This window comes from Ornithorhynchus anatinus, chromosome 4 (genome assembly GCF_004115215.2).
Source record: "Ornithorhynchus anatinus isolate Pmale09 chromosome 4, mOrnAna1.pri.v4, whole genome shotgun sequence".
Taxonomy (NCBI): Eukaryota; Metazoa; Chordata; class Mammalia; order Monotremata; family Ornithorhynchidae; genus Ornithorhynchus; species Ornithorhynchus anatinus.
In genome coordinates this window covers 66,051,462-66,066,841 of record NC_041731.1, presented here as the reverse complement: position 1 = coordinate 66,066,841, position 15,380 = coordinate 66,051,462, and the positions used below count along the sequence as shown (strand labels likewise).

The window sequence follows — 15,380 nt, the reverse complement described above, 5'->3', positions numbered from 1 at the left end:
AAGTACATGGCCTTGAGAGTCAGAGGACCTGCGTTCCTGGCTCCACCGCTTGTCAGCTGCGTGACCTTAGGCAAGTCACCTGACTTACTTGTGCCCCAGTTAGCTCATCTGTCAAATGGATATTAAGACTGTGAACTTCACAAGGGACATGGACTGTGTCCAACTTGATTATCTTGTATTTACCCCAGAGCTTAGTACGCTACCTGGTGATTAATAAATATAATTTCAAGGAAAAAAGAAAAGTGTGTGACCCTGAGAAAATGTGGTCAGAGATGAAACCCAGGTGAGTACCATGCTGGCAAATTTATATTGGGTAGTGTTTCCAGGAGAAAGAAGTCATCAATTGTGCTGAAGGAAGGTGATATGTAAAGAAAGATTTGGACAGAATAGAGCCTATTTGTCTTGGCTAAGTAGAGGTCCTTAAAGACCATGGTGAGTGTGATCTCCCTGAAATGAACAGAGTGAAAAACAAATTATATAAGGTCTAGCTGAGAGTTGGTTGAGTGGGTGTAAGGCAGCTGGTGAATATCAATTAATCAATGATATTTATTGAGCACAAACTAGTTTAATGAGTTTGACCAGCAATGGGGGCACATAGAATGATCATAGCAGAAAGGTGTAGCAAATACCAGGGAAAATTTTTCACTGTAGGAGAGACTTGAGTTTGATTGAAGGTAGAGGGAAAGGTTGCTATTAATAATGATAATAATAATAGTAGTAAACATTATTATTTTGGTATTTGGTAAGCATTATGTCCTAGAAGCACTTTACTATGTGTTACACTAGATGCAAAACAAGCAAGTTGGACACAGTTCCTGTCCATATGGGGTTCACAGTCTAAGGGGGAAGGAGAACATGTGTTTACTAACCATTTTTCAGAAGAGGTAATTCACAGGCAATCTGTAAAAATAGACTAAAATTGGTTGTGTGTATAAAAATATTTGAATAGCCATACCACATCGGGATAGCAGGGGGAATCCCGGCGGTGTAATCGTGACCACCATCGCAGCCAGCTAGCCACCACCTCCTCATTTAAATCCTGGATTCCAAAGAGGCCAGCCAATGAGAATGAGTTTTATAGAATTTCCAAGCCTGGACAACTGCTCCCCCCAAAAAAGCCGCTATTGCCTTTCGTTATTGCCCTGCTCCAAATCACTTTTTCTTTTATGGTATTTATTAAACACTTACAGTGGGCCAGTCACTGTACTAAACACTGGGGTACATACAATCTAATCAAGTTGGACACAGTCCACGTCCTATATAGGACCCCAAAGTCTTAATCCCCATTTGACAGAAAAGGTAATTGAGGCAGGGAGAACTTAAGTGACTTGCCCACAATGCCACAGCTCACAAGGGGTGGAGTCGGGAGTAGAATTTAGGACCTCTAACTCCCAGACCAGTGTTCCACTAGGCCACTCTACTTCCACACTTGCCTCTTGCCATTCACACTAAAACCTTTGAAATTCAGTTACTTTTCTTCATATTGTTGGTACTTTTAGCAGTTGGCCACCTTTGGCAGAAGGGAAGGGGATACCTGTAAGGAAAGGTTGGAGGGTTTGACTCAGTGATTATAAGACTTGAGGATGAAAGGTAACAATACAGGCAGCTGTGGCCCCGGCCCATGGGAGCGATTCGCCGATGGCAGGGATAGATGCCAACTTTGAATGACGAGCCAGGGAAAAAAGATCAGAGCTAAGGCTCCCGAGGGTGTGCTGGAGCCCCCTCAGATAGGAGGACGAAGCTCATGGTTTATTAGGTCTGTGTGAAAACCATCTGGCATTAATGCACTGCCTACATATCTTAAACTCTAATGTACCTTATAATTACTTTAAACTTCCACATTAGCATATTGCTATGAAGCCAAAACCTCCCTTGCATTTTCTAAAATGAAATGTTGTCTTTTTGCATTGTGTATTCGAGAGAAAAGTTGAGAGATGCTGGCAAGCTCGAGAAGGTTTTAGTTAGATTTGGGGATGATATTAGGGGAAGGAATCAGGGGTGTTAGATGGTGCAACCATAGCCATTAGCTGGCAAGGATGTCATAGAGTGAAACCCATTGAAGTGCTCCTCTAAACATCTTTTGGTACCACTTAGAGAGAATATGCAATCGACTAAGTCATTCTGCTGATCCACTCGGGCTTAGCTTATGTTCTTGTGCTTATTCTTTTCCTTTGACTCTTCCCCATTGTTCCAACATATCTACTATCTCTGTAAGTCACATCATTAATTGTTCTCTTTAATTACCTTTTTCCTGCTTTCTAAAAGTGACATCTTCTATTGGTTCATTTATATTTTTAGCTTGGCCTAGTGGCAAGAGCCCAGGTTTGGGAATCAGAGGACATGTGTTCTAATTCCGACTCTACCACTTGTCTGCTGTGTGACCTTGGGTAAGTCACTTCACTTCCTCTGCGTTTCAGTTCCTTTATCTGTAAAATGGGGATTAAGACTATGAGCCCCATGCAGGACAACCTGATTACCTTGTATCTACCCCAGCATTTAGAACAGTCCTTGCACATAGTAAGCACTTAACAAATACCATAATTATTATCATTATTATTATGCTGTACTGGAAAAATCAACTAGAACAGGAGGCTGATGGATGCCCATTTGGAGGAGACATCAGAAGCTGAGACATACAAAAAGACTCAGACATACCACTATAGGGGCAGTGACAGGAACGACAAACGAGGCAGAATATTTTCCCATTTTGATACTATTTAGGCAGAAGATGTTAAAGTAAACTAAGGGGTTCCCTGATAGTGCACCTGAGCTCGATCTAAATGATCATCATGGTATCTAACGTTAGACTGACTTCAGTTGACATTGAAGAGTGATTTATCAATTTATCCAGGGCTTCTTATGATTTACTTTGATTTTGCATGAAAATAGGTGTCAGAGTAGGGGAGGAGAAATAAATAATAATGTTGGTATTTGTTAAGCGCTTACTATGTGCCGAGCACTGTTCTAAGCACTGGGGTAGATACAGGGTAATCAGGATGTCCCACGTGAGGCTCACAGTTAATCCCCATTTTGCAGATGAGGGAACTGGGGCACAGAGAAGCCAAGTGACTTGCCCACAGTCACACAGCTGACAAGTGGCAGAGCCAGGAGTCGAACCCATGACCTCTGACTCTGAAGCCCAGGCTCTTTCCACTGAGCCAAGCTGCTTCTCCATAGAGGGAGGGTCCCCACTGTTGATTCCAGTAGCTGTTGAGTTGCCATCTCCTTGTGGGTAGGAGGAGGGGAAACTCCTTGCACCAGAATTCTGCCTGGGGACAAGGAGGGGCGCAAGGGGAAGAAGCAGTGAGGCCTAGTGGATAGAGTACAGGCCTGGAAGTCAGAAGAACCTGGGTCCTATTCCCAGTCCTGCCACTCTTCTGCTGTGTGATCTAGGGCAAGTCGCTTAACTTCTCTGTGCCTCAGTTACCTCATCTGTCAAATGGGGATTCCTACTGTTAGCCCCACGTGGGACGGGGTCTGTGTCGAACCTGATTACCTTATATCTACCCCAGAGCTTAAAACAGTGCCTGGTACCTAATAAGTACTTAACAAATACCATAAAAAAGAAGCGCTCTACCAGCCCTATAGGCTCAGCGCATTCGCAGAGGTCCCTCTGCTCCTCCCCCTCTCCCTTCACCTCCCCTCAGCACTGTGCTCATCCACTCATTTGTATATATTTTTATTACCCTATTTATTTTATTAATGAGATATACATCCCCTTGATTGTCTGTCTTCCCCGATTAGACTGTAAGCCCGTCAATCGGTAGGGACTGTCTCTATCTGTTACCTAACTGTCCATTCCAAGTGCTTAGTACAGTGCTCTGCACATAGTAAGTGCTCAATAAATACTACTGAATGAGCTGAATGAATGAATGAAACCATCCCCAGTTTCCCTGGGGAAAGAGAGAAGAGTTTCAAATAGAGGGTGTCAGTCCCTCTAGTTGGGAGGAGGGTAAAGGCAGGAGGCATTTCTACAGGTGGTGAGGCAACAGGGCTTTTCATTCATTCATTCATTCAATAGTATTTATTGAGCACTTACTATGTGCAGAGCACTGTACTAAGCGCTTGGGATGAACAAGTCGGCAACAGATAGAGACAGTCCCTGCCGTTTGACGGGCTTACAGTCTAATTGGGGCTTTTCTATGGTGAAGGGAAGGAGATAACCCACTGGGAGGTTTAGAGGGCCTGAGAGCACAAAAGATTGGTGGGAATGCCTCAATGAACTGATCCACTTATTTGGGGCAGGGACAGGACTCTCTGCCCTCCTTAAGGGCATGGTGGAGCAGAACAATTTAGTGGAAAGAGCACAGGCTTGGGAGTCAGAGGTTGAGGGTTCTAATCCTGCCTCTGCCATTTGTCCCATTTGTGACTTTGGGCAAGTCACTTAACTTCTCTGTGCCTCAGTTACCTCATCTGTAAAATGGGGATGAAGACTGTGAGCCTCATGTGGTACAACCTGATTACCCTGTATCTACCCCAGCTTTTAGAACAGTGCTCTGCACATAGTAAGTGCTTAACAAATACTTATTATTACCATCATCACCTGCCTCCCTTCCCCTCCATGCTTCCTTTTAAGAGGCTTGCCAATTTGGGCTCATCAAACCCCTGGAGAGACTTCATTTGCTTGTGAATTTCCTGGGAGGAATGTGACTTACTTCATCAATCGATGTTATTTACTGAGCACTTACTGGGTACTAAGCACTTGAGAGAGTACATTATCAGTAGAACGTTGTGCTTCCCTTTGAGGAGGAAGTGTAGGAAACCCCAAATCCTCAATTACAGTGCTAGGCCAGAAGCTTCACAGCTCTGCTGACCACTGAAGGGGAAAGGGTCAATGATGCCAGCTAGGGATGGGGCTGGGGATGACACTGAAAACAAAACTGTCTTTCTGGTGATAATTGTATAAAGTCATGCCATCTGACATGAACAAAGCCATCAGAGACCTAATTAAGGATCTTCCTGAAGCTTAGATCCAAAGTGGAAGATGGGAACGTTGGGCAGAGAAAGTGATATGACTTTGCTTTCTGCACTGAAAGTACTGACAGGGATCGGAAAAGAGGAATGTATAGGAAACAAGAAATCAGTAGAAGATCAGAGACAGGAAGAAATTCATGAAGAGCAGGAAAACGAGAAAAATAACGTGAATGGAAAGGTGCAAAGGGAGGAAACTGACAAGAGACAAAACAGAGATTTTTCATGGAACCCTGGCATAAGCAATCAAATTTGATTGCTTTTGGCTGGACTAAAATGAGGCTTCAAAGGGTGGAGATGGAAAGAGTGGTAATTAATAGGATGGAGAGAAGTTGAGAGTCAGAAAGAGGTGGAGGGAGGGAGTGCAGAGAGAGAAAGAGAGGAAGAGTGGAGAATAGAAGGGAACTGAGCTTTGAGGGACTTCCACAGTTAGGGGGTGGGAGGCAGAGGAACTCATGAAAGAGACTGAGAATGAGTGGCCAGAGAGATACAAGAATCAGGAGATGGCAGTGTCTGTGAAGCCAAAGTTAGGTAATGTTTCCACGAGAAGAAGGAGGTCCACAGATGTCAAAGCAGCTGAGAGGTTAAGAAGGATTAGGATGGAGTAGAGGTCACTGGATTTGGCAATGGGATATTTAATGACCTTTGAGAGGGCAGTTTCTATGGACTGAAGAGGGCAGAAGCCAGATTGGAAGAAGTCAAGGAGAGAATCGGAGGAGAGGAACTTGGAGGAGACAAGAGATATAGACAACTTGCTCAAGGATTTTGGAGAGGAATGGGAGAGGAGAAGGGGCAATAACTGAAGGGTGTCATGAGGTCAAGGTAGTGTTTTTTAAGGATAAGGGATACATGAACATGTTTAAAAACACTGGAGACTGAAGAATTGAAGACGATGGCCAGGGAGGGAAGAAGGAAGGAGGCAAGTGTTTCGGGAAGGTGCTAAAGATGGTGTCAGAGACACAGATGAAAGAGGTGGATTTTGAGAGGAGGCAGGAGAACTCCCTTGAGATACTGCTGGGAAAGAGGAAAGCTGAAGAAGGGGCAGGAGGAGCTCAGGAGTTGTGTAACCCTCCTCTGCAGTCCTGAATTTCCTCCTGCCTCCAGGACATCTCTGCTTGGATCTCCCTGCACTGCCTCAAACTTAACATGTCTAAAACATGTCCCTCATCCTCCCACCCAAGCCCTGTCTTCCCCCAACTTCCCTGTCACTGCAGACAGCACCACCATCCTCCCTGACTCAACCCCATAACCTTGGCATTATTCTCATCTCTCATTCAACCTACATATTCAGTGTGGCTCAGTGAAAAGAGCATGGGCTTCAGAATCAGAGGTCATGGGTTCGACTCCCAGCTCTGCCACTTAGCTGTGTAATTGTGGGCAAGTCACTTAACTTCTCTGGGCCTCAGTTACCTCATCTGTAAAATGGGGATTATCTGTGAGCCTCACGTGGGACAAAGTGATTAGCCTGTATCTGCCCCAGCGCTTAGAACAGTGCTCTGCACATAGTAAGCGCTTAACAAATACCAACATTATTATTCAATCTGTCACCATATCCTGTCAGTTCAACCTTCACAGCATTATTAAAATCTGCCCTTTCTTCTCCATCCAAACTGCTACCACATTCATCCCGAACACTTATCCTGTCTTGCCTAGAATCCTGCATCAACCTCTGTGCTGACCACCCTGTCTTTCCCTACTTCCATCCATACTTCACTCTGTTGTCTGGATCACTTTTCTAAAAAAACATTCAGTCCATGTCTCCCCACTCCACAAGAATTGCTAGTGGTTGCCCATCCATCTTCACAACAAACAGAAACCTCTTACCATTGGTTTTAAAGTAATCAATCCTCTTGCCCCTACCTTACCTCTCTGATTTCCTACTATAACCCAGTCCACATGCTTCATCTCTCTAATGCCAACCTACTCACTTTACTTCTATCCCATCTTTCTCACTGCCAACACTTCATACCTAATAGTAATCACTCTCCCCATAAATCCTTATGAAAATTAGATCTCATCCACAACGCTTTCCCTGACTAAGCCCAAATTTCCTCTTCTCCCACTCCCTTCTGCATCATCACTGATCTTGTATTTGCACGCTTTAATCACCCTACCCTCAGTCCTACACCACTTCATTAATATCCATAATTTCTTTATATTAATATTTGTCTCCCTGTCTTGAACTGGAACCTCCTTGTGGAGAGGGAACATATCTACCAACTTTTTTATACTCTCCTTAGCACTTAGTACAGTGCTCTACATACAGAAACACTCAATAAATGATTGATTGAGAAAAGAGGAGAAAGAGGGAAGGGGAAGCAGAAAAATGGATAATCAATTAAACAATTAATGGTATTTGTTAAGCACTTAATGTGGGCAGAGCACTGTACTAAGCACTTGGGAGAGTATGATATAGCAGAGCTGGTACATGTGTTCCCTGCCCATAAAAAGATTACAATCTAGGTGTGGAGTCAGATATTAATATAAATAAATTGAAGATTTGTACATGAGTGTTGTGGGACTGATAGTGGGGGGAATATCAAGAAAGAAGAGAAGGGAAAATGATAACGGGAAAGAGGAGAAAAAAGCGAGAGGAAGGGTGGAAAGAGATGATAGTCACTCTCTGTCTCTCCCTCTAGACTGTAATCTCATTTAAGGCAGGGAATGTGTCTGTTATATGTTATACTTTGCTCTCCCAAGAGCTTAGTACAGTGCTCTGCACACAGTAAGTACTCTATAAATATGAGTGATTGGCTGACTGCTGCTGCCCAGTTTTCTATCACCACTACCATCCCCTGAGCAGATGGGGAAGCACCCTGGAAAAGTGGTTCATCCTGGGTCGTCTTAGACATTTTCCATCTCAACTGGAATGATGCCATTTTGGATGTGTTGGAAACTCCCAGGCTCATCACTGGGTGAGGCAGCCAATGTAGCTGGGGAGATGATGCTGGCGATGGCAGCAGCTGAACACTCTCCCTCTTCAAATCAATTACTCTTCTCCCATTCAGCTGAATGTCCTCCCTCCAGAGAATTATTCTCCCCTCATTCAAAGCCTTGTTTAAGGACACACCTCCTCCAGGAGACCTTCTCTGACTGAGCCCTTCTCTCCTCTTCTTCCACTCCCTACTGCATCATCTTGACTTTCTCCCTTAATTCATTCCCCCTGCCCCAGTCTGACAGCACATATGTACATATCTGTAATTATTTATTTATATTAATGTCTATTATACCCTCTTGACTGTATGCTTGTTGTGGGCAGGGAATGACTGCTTATTGTTATATTGCACTCTCCTGACTGCTTAGAACAGAGCTCTGCATACAGTAAGAGCTCAGTAAATACAATTAAATGAATAAGAAGAAAAGTCCTTACAATCTCTCTAGACTGTAAGCTTATTGTGGGCAGGCCGTATGTCTTTTATATTGTTGTACTGTACTCTCCCAAGTGCTTAGAACAGTGCCCTGCACACAGTAAGCACTCACTAAATATGATTGATTAATAGAAGGAAGAAAGGAAAAAGGAGGGAAAGAGGAGAAGGGAGAGGAGGAGAAAAAGGGAAAAGAGAGGAGAAAAAAATAAACTCAGCCTCATATCCTACCCACGCACATGTATTTTAAGATTTCTAGGACTACTATGACTTTGGTAGAATTAAGTAAGGATGATTATAATTTCTAATATATCTTGTCCCCACTCTTTATTGATTTGACTAGATAACTATTCCTCTAGACTGGAAGCCCCTTGAGGGTAGGGAACATGTCTATCAACCCTGCTTTACTGTACTCTCCCAAAAGCTCAGTACAGTGTTCTGCCCTCTAGACTGTAGGCTTGTTGAGGGCAAGGAACAGGTCTACCAACTCTGTTATACTCTCCCAAGTGCTCTGCACACAGTACATGGTCAATAAATATGATTATTACAACACAGCATTTTTTCATCAAAGTAAACACTACTTTTGCTTCATAAAATGCTATCCTAACAATGTTTCAAATTATATGCATACACAAAGTTTAATAGTCCTCACCTATTTAATAGCATCAGATAAACACCTGTTTATTCTGCAGCTATTTAAAACAAAAAATATCTTGCCTTAGAAGGATAATCTTGTTCCAGTCTGGAGTCTGATCCTGCTACCTGTTTGTATTTGTTCATTTTCAAGTGGCGAGTTCTCTCTTCTATATCCAAAGTACCTGTTGGGTTAAAAAAAAAACACACACATACAAACACACAGTGAATATCCAGTCTTCATTCTGAGCCAGGTTCAAATAATTTTATAGGAGGATTATAGATCTGATGTCAATCATTTTCACTTTCATAATCCTTAACAAATTCAGGGTCTTATTCAAGCTCTGGTTGTTATCTAAAACTGAAATCCCATCTTCTGAAAAGTAATTTATATGTTCAAAGTAGGAGAAAATATCTTCCTGAATAGTTTAACCTCTACTGGATTTAAATTAAAATGAACTTTTTAATGTGAGGAATAATTGAACCTTACATTAGATAGAAGACCACAAGCCCATGAAAGAAAAAAAAACCCCCAAAAAAGGGGGTTTTGTTGGCATGTTCATTTATCCCAAAAAGATTGACATTCTACGACAATCTAATAATATGAATAGTTGGTTTTACGTGACAAATAATAAATTAATTGTTATTTAATTAGGTTTCATTTGTTATCATTTGGTGCGGTAGAATCAATGTTTTTAAAAATGTATTCTGAAATAATTGATTGGGTCATTGAACTGCGCTGAGGATCAAAAGGATATAACCACAAGGGAAACAGACTGCCTCCAGGAGACCAAGAATATAGCAGTAAGTCAACAGAGGAGAAGGGATTCCTGACACAAAATGCCTGCAGCACACAGGGCTGTCAAGCCTCACAGGAATGTTGAAGTCAATTTTGGTAATCAAACCTTCAGAGAGAGACTGAATGAGAATAGTTGGATATGTGAAAAGTGAGAAAATAATAGCCCTGTATTGACACATAGAGCAACGTCCAAGCTAGCAGGGATATCACAGAACACCCCAGCTAAAGCTATTGAACATAGGCATACATTTCCTAGATGAAACAATAAATCGATGACCTATGTTATGCTTTTTCCTCAAGTAGCATTATTTTGCATACATGAACAAGTATCTTAGTTGTCATATTTTCAAGTGAATTTTTCCTGCAGTCAAATTTCATTACTCTAAAAACATGTAAAAAAACAGATCACCTTAATCTCACAGTATGGATTTGTCAACTGAGACATATTCTCAACAGAGTAAAGTTTCAAGCAAGGAGTTATAATAAAACTTTAAGACACTTGCTCATGTAAATTACAAACATTAAAAGGGCAATACACCCCTGAACTGAAATGGAAGCTTTGAAGTAACAGTTATGGTGACTAACCAAATGAATGAATTTCTTCAAAAAGAGCTGTTTGAAATTTTAAGCTAATTTAAAAGTTTCAAAATAAAAAAACTAAAATTATTCCAATGTAACAAAAACACAATCTGATAAACAAGTTGACAAATGGATTTCAAAATATCATTCTGCCCAGGGTAAGCTCATTGCAAACAACAGAAATACTGTTGGAAGCAAGTCAGAAATAAAAAATAATGAAGGGAAATAGAATATTAAAAAAGACAGAGAAAGTGTGTCATACAGGGATTAAAGAGGTATTCGGTAAAATATGTCAAACATACATAAAATAAATCAATTTAATGGAAGCTTTAATGCTACATTTAAATTGATTTAAATGAACTACTGAAGATAGATCAAATTTTTACTTGATAATTCTTTATACAGTAAAAGCATTTGATAGTGAGTAGGATTTTTTTTTAAAACAGTAGCTTTGAAATGGAAAGGTGCAAAAATGTCAGAATCTCCCAGGAGTATTCTATGAATTGAAAATTTGCAGAGTAGTTGTATAATAGTAGTTGCATAAGTTTCCAGAGATTCGGAGAGGCAGTTTCTTCTCCAGGTTTATTCAACAAAGCAGTGGCAAAACCTGAATTTGAGTCCATGTCACAAACACCAGATTTGAGCTCTATCCTCCAGATAATTTTAATTATGATATTTATTAAGCACTTACTATGTGCCAAGCATTGTATTAAGCTCTGGTATAGGTACAAGATAATCAGGTCTCTGTCCCACATGGGGCTCACAGTCTAAATCTAAGCTTACAGGTCCCACTACCTACCCACCTAGCAAAATTTATAGGCAGATCTCCAGGGAACCTATTATAGCCACCACAGCAAGACATTTGCAACATAAAACTTTGGGATAGGAGCAACTGGAGCCATCTGGGGAAGGATATTCTCTGAAAGACCTAAGGGAATTTGTTTATGATGCCAAGGCTTCCTAAGTTTTACATACAAACGCACACTCCCAAACAGACATTCCTCCCCACACAATCACACACACATATTTTCTCACACTTAGGGCAGGGAATGTGTCTCTTCATTTTTAACTTGCACTCTTCCAAGGGCTTAGTACAGTGCTCTGCACACAGAAAACATTCAATAAATACAATCAACTGACTTACACACACACAACCCTTTCACCTCTCCTTCCAACTAGCATTTGTATACAACAGGATTGCATTTCTGACATGAGTCTGAAGAGTACCACCAGTCAGGTAAAATCTCTCGAGCTAAATATGTTAGCTGTAGCAAATTGTTTGCTTACTGCTTGGTTTGGCTGTGACCTTCGATTCCAAAACTGATAAAAAAAAAGGACACATATTTAGGAATAAATATGTATTCCATCAAATTTGGATGGATAAACCTTTTAATAGGATGAAAATACCAACAATCATTGAAGAGCCTCTTCAGAATCATTTACAATTTTTAATGAAAATGTATAAAAATAGCATATATCCCAAATTTATATTTGAACAAGGGATCACTTTGATGTTCTGGGTCTCTATATTGCTAAATCCACCTAAACATAGATCTTATCCAATATTATTCCTATTGAAGGCATTTAATAAATCAGTTTAAATTGGGCTGAAAAAGTTTAGAGTTTGAGACTATTGATGAATCTCATTAATTTTAGCTTTTCTAATTTGTATATTTTCCTCTATTGTTAGTCCATTAACTTTGGTAATAATTTATTTAAAACTCTCTATATTTTAATTTACTATGACTTAAGGTTTTAAGTCATAAACCTGGAGAAAACAACAATAGACACAGATAAATTGTCAGTATTTCAGGTCCATGAATTATCTCTAATTATTTTCCAACATTTTCTTAAAATGTAAACATCTAGTCCATCCTCGTTCAATTCAAAGCTATGTTTTACTCAGTAGATTTTCATTGTTGTCTATCTGCAATCTATTTTAAAGTCTGTCTCTCTCTGAAGACTGTAAACGCCTTGTGGGCAGGGATCACTTCTAATAAATCTGTTGTAACTGCACTTTCCAAGCACTTATAACAGTAAGTACTCAATAAATACCACTGACTGGTCTATTCAAAAGATTTTCTAAACCCCTTTGGTCAAACTTTGCTGGTGTGTTGTAAATTTAACCCCTTAATCTTTAAGACAATGAAAAATCTTAAAGCTACAAAGGATAAAATATTCAAAACAGTCAATCTAATTTTAAAGACAGGAAGTCATCAAAGTTAGTTAACTGAATGATTTGCTCAGATTGATCTGGGCCAGTAATAAAGGTGTTCTAAATTTAGGCTCCCAAATCTAATATGTTAAAACATGAAAAGTAGACTGTATATTGCTCTCATCTACAGTAACTGAATACAAAATAAACAAAAAACCCAATGATCTAATGGTTCTGAAAAAAAATGAATTCAATTAATAAAAATCTGAACTTCATATTAACACCTAGATTTCTTTCTTGAAAAAAGGGGGTTTTGTTGGATTTTTCAAAATAACACATGAGCATTTTTGTTTGACTATATCTGTTTATATCAGTTACTTAACATAAATACCAAAGAAATTATATTTCTCATAAGTGAACCAATCTAGAAATTGTGGTGTTGTCAACTCCCCCCTGCAGTCAAATAATGGTAATATACTTCAATATATGATTGGCATTAGTAAATTGTAAGCTTTTCTTTATACCTTTGAGAAATGAGTTATAATAAATATTGAAAACACTCTTTCTTTGGATTTTTTTGCAGATAAAATCACAAACAATATCACCTGTATGACACAAAAGTTTACCACAAAATCTAGGGCAGAAAAACCAACAGATGTTTAATAAACTGCCCTACCTGAATCCCCATTGTCTGGTTCTGCATTCTTTTCTTCTAAGTAAATGAAAGCAATGAATAAAATGAGAAAGAAAAAGGAGAGAGAAAAAGAGAGAACGCAAGAAAAAATAACAAAGATAACATAATTTTTTTTATTTAAAAGGAAAAAGAAAAAAGGGCAAATGAATGCAACCTGTAAATGTCAACCCTGTGGTTTAAAGTACCAGCCAGAAGAAGCACAATGAAGGCATAGGCATAATATCTGAAAACTGTTGTGTGTACCTCCAAAATTGATTCTTAAAGTTGGAAGATCTTAGTTTAATTTTACACTTCCAGTCCAATTTTCAGTATGTGAATGGATAGAGAAATAGTCTAATTGCTTATATAAACGTGAGATAAATACATATTTAATGAAAAAGAAAAAAATTCTAACTGGCATGTGGTCCTGTTTTATGATTTGCAATATATCGTGAACAATCAATGGCCTTTGACTTTTTCAGAATGATTTCTGAACAACTCTCAAAAGTAAATAGGCATATTTTTCCAACTATCTAAGATCAATAGTAAAGTAATAATAATAATATTAATAGAAGCCTGTATTGTTGCACACAAAAACAATTGACTTGCTATAGGGTAGGATTATTTTGTAAACAAAATAAGTGCACTGTGCCTGTTTTGTAGGCACTATACTCCTTATTGTATTAGTATATACTTTTTGCTCTGTATGGAAATGTTCTTTAAAGTAAGAGTAAGAACTCTATTAAATATTCCCTCAGGGCAATTAAAACTATGGTCAAGTAGAAGAATGAAAATTATAAAATGTTTGATGCCTTGCATTAATTCTAAATGGGTATCCCATAAAGGGATGTGATTAATGGCCACATGCTATGCTAAACTATCAATTCTGATATATCTAGGTAAACCCACATATTTAAGAGATGTTTTTAAAAAGATGTTACTAAAGACATTGTGACAGAGAAATCAAATATATGTTCAGAAACAAAAGTGCCTACAAAACCACATTCTGTGAAGGGCAGTGTCATATTCAAAGATGAAAGGCAATGATACATTGAAAAAATTGGCTTGTGTTGTCTCTTTCATGATAGTATTCTTGCTTCCATTCTCCCCTACAACAAAATACAACTGAACAGGGAAAATTCAATATTTATTTGATCATAAGTACCCATATTTCAATTAACAAAATTAAGACTGTCTTTTGCTGGTGGCATGATTGTGTTCATTATTCAGTAAAGACAAGCAGCAATGGGGTTAATTCATCAAATTTACTCAGCTAAACTTTTCACATTTTAAAAGTTGAACAAAAGACTAATTCTTCACCTTTACAGTATGATCAAACATAAGGCAATATTTCTTGTAAAATGAAATAATTTAAAATATGGGAAATAAGTCAATAGTATACATGATTCTAATGACTTATAAATAACACAAATTCAAAAATCAGAGAACTATGAAATTGAAAGTCAAATTGTTCTGTATGACTTCCAAATGTAAGTATTCTTGAGTCAGTGGGCTTCAACAGTTTCCTTTATAATCATATTTTGAAAAAATATTATTCTTCATTTCCCATCTATTTGTGATTTGATAGGATCATGAAAAAAAGTGAAGAAGTGAATCACTAAGTCAATGTCATTATTCTAAAAGAAAATAATCACCAAGAGTGTAATATATTTTAGCTTTCACTTGAGAGAAAATGTTTTTAAAATGTCTCTTCTTAAAAATAAGTAATTCACAATTTTTCATTGTAGTGTGCATGATAAATTATTTGCAGGGTAAATAAAACATTATAAACTGACAGGTAGATTTAGAATAAAAATAATTATAATGAAAGTAATGGTATTTGTTAAGTGTTTACTATGTTTTAAGCGCTGTTCTAGACACTGTGGTAGATGCAAGAATCAGTTTGGATACAGTCCCTGTCCCACATGGGACTCACAGTCTAAATAGGAGGGAGAACAGGTATTGAATACCCTTTTACAGATAAAGACATAGAAAAGTTGAGAGACTTGCCCAAGTTCAAACATTGGGTAAGTGTTTCTTAATTATAGCTCATCTTTTTGAGGGTCTGTTGCTGGGCCTTCTTTAATAACAGTCATTTTCAAAAAATTTTGTAGTGTTCCTGTCCTTCACATACTTGATCTTTACTTTACAGAAAGTATAAGTAATTAACTTCTGCTAAGGTCTCTTGTTTAAATTGAGCCAAAT

General features: G+C 38.8%; 1 protein-coding gene across 34 annotated transcripts in view; it reads right to left on the bottom strand.

Annotated features, from left to right (window-relative positions):
- RIMS2 (regulating synaptic membrane exocytosis 2) overlaps positions 1-15,380 on the bottom strand; it is a 695,597-nt gene that overhangs the window by 173,804 nt on the left and 506,413 nt on the right. For 11 of the 34 annotated variants that reach the window (XM_029062326.2, XM_039911826.1, XM_039911827.1 and 8 more), the window contains 2 exons: positions 13,179-13,214; positions 9,054-9,154 (listed from right to left, as the gene is read on the bottom strand). The exons of 18 other annotated variants lie outside the window; for them this stretch is intronic. In XM_029062326.2, coding sequence (XP_028918159.1) covers positions 9,054-9,154; positions 13,179-13,214 — 137 coding nt within the window. The remainder of the gene's footprint in view (positions 1-9,053; positions 9,155-13,178; positions 13,215-15,380) is intronic. 5 more of the 34 variants (XM_039911825.1, XM_029062335.2, XM_039911837.1 and 2 more) reach the window with 1 other exon arrangement.